Below are 6,005 nucleotides of genomic sequence, written 5' to 3'. Positions count from 1 at the left end.
GATCTGCAGTGCTGTAATGGTAATTCAGACTTTTGCTTGCCGAGTAGAAATCTATCACACTACTTTAATGATTAACCAGTATTCCTTTTTTAGTCCCTGTGCACCTGCTTGTCAATGTGAAGTGCGCAAAAAGAAAGTGAAGGCATTTGTTGAAGTTGAAAGAAATGAAAAGGGGAAGTAACAACGGACCTTCTGATAAATGTGCTTGTGAACACATCCAAAGCCTAATTTGGTTCCCAGATAGATTTCTAAAGCTCAAATCACCTTCGGCCTACAGTAGAACAAAATAAGGGTCCATATCCATCCCTGAAGACTCTGAGTCTGATTATTATTCAGTCAATGCAAATCAGGAGAGTCAGGGTTTATTTTAAAGGTAATATAAGTTTTAAATGGCTGGCCCTGTTCATGTGATGGACAGGAAGTCTTGCAGAAATAAGAGGAAAATGAGCTGCACGCAAACCGCAACATGGGTCACATGATACAAAAAGAGAAGTATACAGTAACAAGTCACTGCAGTCTCTGAGGTTTCTGTCCTGCGCTCAAAATAGGTCTCCCACTTTCCCAAAGATCAGGTCAAAGTCTGAGGTATGCGACGACAGTGTAGACAAGACACATCAGCTCAGAGGATGTGAAATCAGACGTTTACTCAGTTATCATTTACAACTTGGTGTACATTTATAACTCACATCTTACTTACTAAGCAGTGTGAATCATGTCTGTTTGTCACAAACATCACTTCTTCTGCAGATGGCTTCAAGCCAAACTGGCTCATGAAAAAAAAAAATTAGCATTAAAAAAGGATTAATAGTTTGTCATGCAATAGTGCGATATCATAAAACAAATAAATGCATAGCATAGGAAAATAAATGAAGAATATATGTACAATTAGGATTTCTCTAACAAAAAAAGAATAATAAACATGGTACTGGTGTCAACAATACATTTGTAAGTGGGTTTAAAATACACATTAAAACAAGACAGAGTCTACAGCCATGCTAGCAGCTCTGAGAGGCTTTCTTCGGCACAATGGCGCTTTTAGCATCACCATGCCAACATGCTCACAACGTCATTCAGAACCTGCAGATTTTAGGCAGGTATCATGTCTACCATATCCCCATCCTAGCACTGGTTGTTTTGGCATGCTGACATAGCATTTGCAGGTATTGTTCATACAATCTAATTCGCAAGTATTTTTTTTAAAACCCGGTCAGGTTGATTTGGATCAATTTTAAGAGCATTGGTGGTCGTGTACGTGGCTTAAAACAATGTATCATGCCTATTCTTTTGAGCAGGTAGCAGCTAGCACACCATCTTACTTTAGCATGGAAACATTTGCAAATTGACTTTCATGGATATCTGTAATTTCACAGCCCAACCCATCCAATAGTTGTTGAGATATTTCAGCCTGTTCAAAGTGACCAGCTGACCAACATTGCCATCCCTAGAGCCACACAACGCTAGCATGGCTAACAATACCCTAGATAACAATTATTATTGTTATTGAAAGCTAACAAGTATTTATCACATTTGGCATAAGATTCAAAAACAGTAACACGAAATATACATTAAAAGTTGAACATGTACATTAATAATTTGGTGTTTGACACAAGAAGCTTGTGGGAACGATAGAAACAACAATGTCACCTGTGTTGCGGTCAGCACCTGGAGCCTCGTAGTCTCAGACTTTGATGGCTTTGATTGCGAGGGCTAATGTTGGGCGGGTTCTCTGGTTGACTTGATGCACACTTTCTGCAAGTCGGCAGACTTTCGTCTTATCATGGTGTGAAAGTAACTTACAAACATTTTGATTTGGGGTAAAGGAACCATTTTGATTTTAAACAGGGGGCAAACAAAATGACCTTCAATTGATTACATTACATATAAAATATGTGTCTCACACTTTACTGGACACAGGAATGTCCATGTCCAGGTAACGTGAGTCCACAAAGTGCTGTCCCAGTCCTTAAATGGCATCTGGAGTCCTCACACAATGAAGTCTGTGAGGGTGAATGAGGCGCAGGGTGGACACTGGAACTGGGCCTTTAATTCAAGTTCAGGGGGCGACAGTGGCACTTTAGCCACATTAACAGTCAATTAATAAACCATTTTTTGGTTTGTGTTGGCAATGCATCTCCGACAAACAGCTCCCCAGATCGAGTTCAAACCGCCCTTCTTTAGAACTCAGACTTGGCGCTCACAGAGCTCTCGTGTGTTCCCTTCAACTCTCCGCTGGTCGCTCCAGACAAGCCCGCCGGATCTTTGCAAAACAAACGCTTCAGAGTGCCACGGAACTTCTCTGCGCCGAACAGGTAGATCAGCGGGTCCATGGCACCGTTCAGGCAGGTGAGGGAGGAGGTGAGGCGGTTGGCCAAGCTCAAGCCTCGGCGTGTCTGGCACGAGACGCCGGGGTGGTTGTAGCCCAGGATAAAAGTGGCCCTGCTCACATGGTAAGGCAGGAAGCAGACCACATAGATGAGCATGACCAGACCGATGGTGCGCAGGGCCCTCAGCTTGAGGGCCGGCTCTAACCTGGAGCCCCGGTGCAGGCTGCGGATGATGAGCAGGTAGCAGGACAGGGTGGCGAGGAACGGCGGGATGAAGGCCACGGCCAGGGAGATCAGTGCATTGCGCGAGGCCTTCTCTCTGTACAGCTGCGAGCACACCGTCATGCCGCCCACCTCTGCAGTCTGCCGGGTGATTAACAGTGGCGCCATAGAGACGGTAACCAGGGCCCACAGAGAGAAGCTGATGATGTGGGCGTAGCGGGCGCGGCGCACCTTCAGTGACCTCACAGCGTGCACCACAGCCAGGTAGCGATCGCCAGCCACACACGCCAGGAAGTAGACACTGGCGTACATGTTGACGTAAAACAAGAAGCCCGCAAGCCTGCAGGGAACCTCGCCGAGGGGCCAGTGGCCCCCAGTGAGGTGGTACGTGGCCCTCAGCGGGAGGATGATCACGTAGGACAAGTCTGCCACAGCCAGGTGAATCAAGAAGACGTTCGCCGGGGAGGAAGCGCCACGCTGGTGAGAGAAGATCCAGAGAGCCAGGCTGTTGCCATTTAGTGCCATGAAGAAAACCAGGATGTAGAAGCATCCGAACAGCGTGTTCTCAACGGTTGTATCCACTGCCGCGCAGCTCTCCGATGACTGGTTGGACAGCAGGGAGGGAAGCGCCATTGTGGCAGACTCCATTTTGGTGACTGAGGAGACAGAAAATAGTTCAACATTTATATTCAAAGCAATTTCAGGAATAATTACTGGAAACATTTCCTCTCTTTTGGATTATTAATGAATCAACTAATGTATATTTGTGGCATATCCAACTAAAACAGTTGTGGATTGTGTCGGATCTCGGACCATTCGAGTCATGACTTTTCTCAACACGTGCTTCTAAAATTGTTCATTGTTAGTATTCAGACAGCAAACTGCCTCAGTGAGAGGAAACCCAACCCCTGTCCACTCTAGTCTACCACCCACACACACACACACACACACACACACACACAACAGGCAGGGAGAGTACTTGTCACGGTGCCAGTATCGCAAGGTAACAATAGATGTCAGTGTCTCCGGCTAATGTGCACATGCTCTCAGAGCAGATAATTACTTCATTCTGACCCCTGCGAGAGACTTCCTCCACACACCATTTAGTTTCAGGAAGTTGAAGCCATCAGATCGTCTTTGTGCAGCGTATTTGGCGTCAGAGTCTGAGTTGTCACCAGTGATGCTTTCATCTGGAGTCTGCACTAATGCTCAGGGGGAATGGGAACCGCTGTGCAAGCTAATACTATGCAGTAGACACTCATTAGCTGCTGTATATAATGAAGCATGTATTGATTTTGTCTACAAATTTATTTAAGTCTTCAAATGCAGAGTTCAAGTTCAAACCTACTATAATGCTTGCTTAGCTGACATCAGAGAAGATGTGTCTCCGTGCTTTAATATCTCATTATAAGGTTGGACAATTTCGGAAAAGTTAGACAGTTAGAGAAGAATCTCATGTTTGTAGCCTACGCTAACCAAGCTAGTGCCAGCTGCCAGTTCGCTGAGCCGGTAAACAAGACGTCTCCCTACACGTCCACTGCAAGCCAGACAACGCATTATGTGGAGTACTAGTAGCTATGTAATGTTTTTTATTTTGTACACAGCCAGACTAGCTGCTTTCCCCTGTATACAATCTATATGCTAAGCTAGTTGTATCTTCTCATTAAGTTTTTAATTAGTATTTCACAAAATCTCAAACAATTTCTAAAAGCTGCTTATATAATATTGGTAACATATTCTGGTGAGTGTAGCCTACATTTAAGTGTATAGTGACCAATATAACTTGTACCATTCCTCAAAGGATTGCAACGTTGTTATCTAGACACACCTTTAAAAATCACCACCCACTCCTCCGGAAAGTTCCAGCTGTCCACTCCTCTTTATTTTGTTTTCATCTCCTCCTTCTCTTCTTTAACCCCACATCTCCACAAACATCTCTGGGGCGTGACCAGCAATAATTAATCGCAGAGTAGACTTCTTTCGCACTTTCACTTTGACATTTGTGGAGGATCCAAGAACAGCATCACAACATGTGCAGCAGAGGATGAACTTGTCATCCCACAGATATTTCTAGCTGAAGGGAGGTTCCCCAAATACACAAAGAAAATACCTCTCCAAACAGTCAAATATGTTGAAGTAATGCTGCACCATTACAGGGCTCCTAAACAAAAAAGGGAAAGGGATTGGATCTGACTGGGCTGAATCTCAGTTTCACCAGCTCACTGAACCAGTCAGATGTAGCATCGTGGTCTTTCCAGTGTGTTACGCTCCTGCACAGACTAGAGCTGTGAAACCGACAGCGGAGGGCATTTCTCAGCCAAGGCTCATTCAGGACCCCCAAAGAAAAAAGGGTTGCATTCCCAGCAGGGATAACAAACCAGGAGCTGCACCGCTCAATGGAAAAGCTCTCGTAAATACGGATCCCAGAGGGATAATCCTCAAGAGAGGCAAGCCTGAAATATGCCTTGATCACAATGATCTGGCGAAGCAGATATGTGTGAGCATGCTGGCAGAGAGGAGACAGAGCATCCTGGCACTGGTCTTCTACAGGGATTAGTCGGCAACGACAAAACGGTGACAACTGTAATGTATACAATCTCCTTTTGTTAAAACACGTCACAGTTAAACCCAAAGTAGAATAAAGTCAATGGGAAATTTGGTAATTGGATTAAATGCGGGGTACACTTGAAAAAAATGCCTGACTGGAAAAGTAGATAGTCATCACTACGAGCTTCAAAAAGTGTTTATCAATCCTGAGCCGTTTTGGGATTTACGTGACAAAAGTGACGCAAAGACAGAATAAACTCCGAGACACGACTGTGAACCTTTCAGCTCCAGGATATATTGTTTTACAGCAACAATGTTTGCTACTTAAATGCAGTGTGCACTGTGACAACAGAGGGAGTCCCTCCTGTGCAGCCAGACTTTTAATAAAGTAAAAAAACATCTCTAGCGCTTCATTAGAATCTGAGGTAAAAAAACCAAGACTTACCTGAGCTTTACAGTGAATGGATGTCTTGAAGAAAAGCTTGGCTGCTTGGAGGAACAATTCAGCCGCTGAACAATCAGCGCCGCAGCAGAGTGAAAGACCGTCGGTCCTGCGAGCCCAGGAAGAAATGAAGCTCTGGCACAAAGAGCGCTGTCCTATAACCCCCTTCACTCTCCCTCAAGATGTTCTGAGGAATAAGACTGTAGCTCTTTTTGTGTCTCGAGTAAATTTGATAACAGCAAGGGAGTCCCAATGGGAGCCGCTCGTTTGAACCTTGACCCCTCCCTTTCTTTCTCCATCCCCTTCTCCTCAGAGAGCCACTTGTGCGCTCCACAATAGCCTGAGTCAGAATAAGCGGCAAATTTGAGCAGCGGGGAGAAGAATGGCATGCCTCAGTGGCAACGAGACGCCGGGTATGACTCCATGGAAACGAGGCCGAGTGGTGCGCCGAGTGCCTTTAGCCGGGAACT

At 45.2% G+C, this 6,005-nt stretch overlaps 1 protein-coding gene across 1 annotated transcript; it reads right to left on the bottom strand.

Annotated features, from left to right (window-relative positions):
- Positions 1–619: 619 nt before the first annotated feature.
- gpr17 (G protein-coupled receptor 17) lies at positions 620–5,973 on the bottom strand. Its single transcript, XM_056414747.1, has 2 exons — positions 5,539–5,973; positions 620–3,202 (listed from the first exon to the last, which is right to left on the bottom strand). The coding sequence occupies exon 2, from the start codon at positions 3,192–3,194 to the stop codon at positions 2,175–2,177; it is 1,020 nt and encodes a 339-aa protein (XP_056270722.1). The 5' UTR covers positions 3,195–3,202; positions 5,539–5,973; the 3' UTR covers positions 620–2,174.
- Positions 5,974–6,005: the final 32 nt, after the last annotated feature.

Source organism: Pseudoliparis swirei, chromosome 5, assembly GCF_029220125.1.
Source record: "Pseudoliparis swirei isolate HS2019 ecotype Mariana Trench chromosome 5, NWPU_hadal_v1, whole genome shotgun sequence".
Taxonomy (NCBI): Eukaryota; Metazoa; Chordata; class Actinopteri; order Perciformes; family Liparidae; genus Pseudoliparis; species Pseudoliparis swirei.
This window is presented reverse-complemented; position numbering and strand designations above follow the sequence as displayed.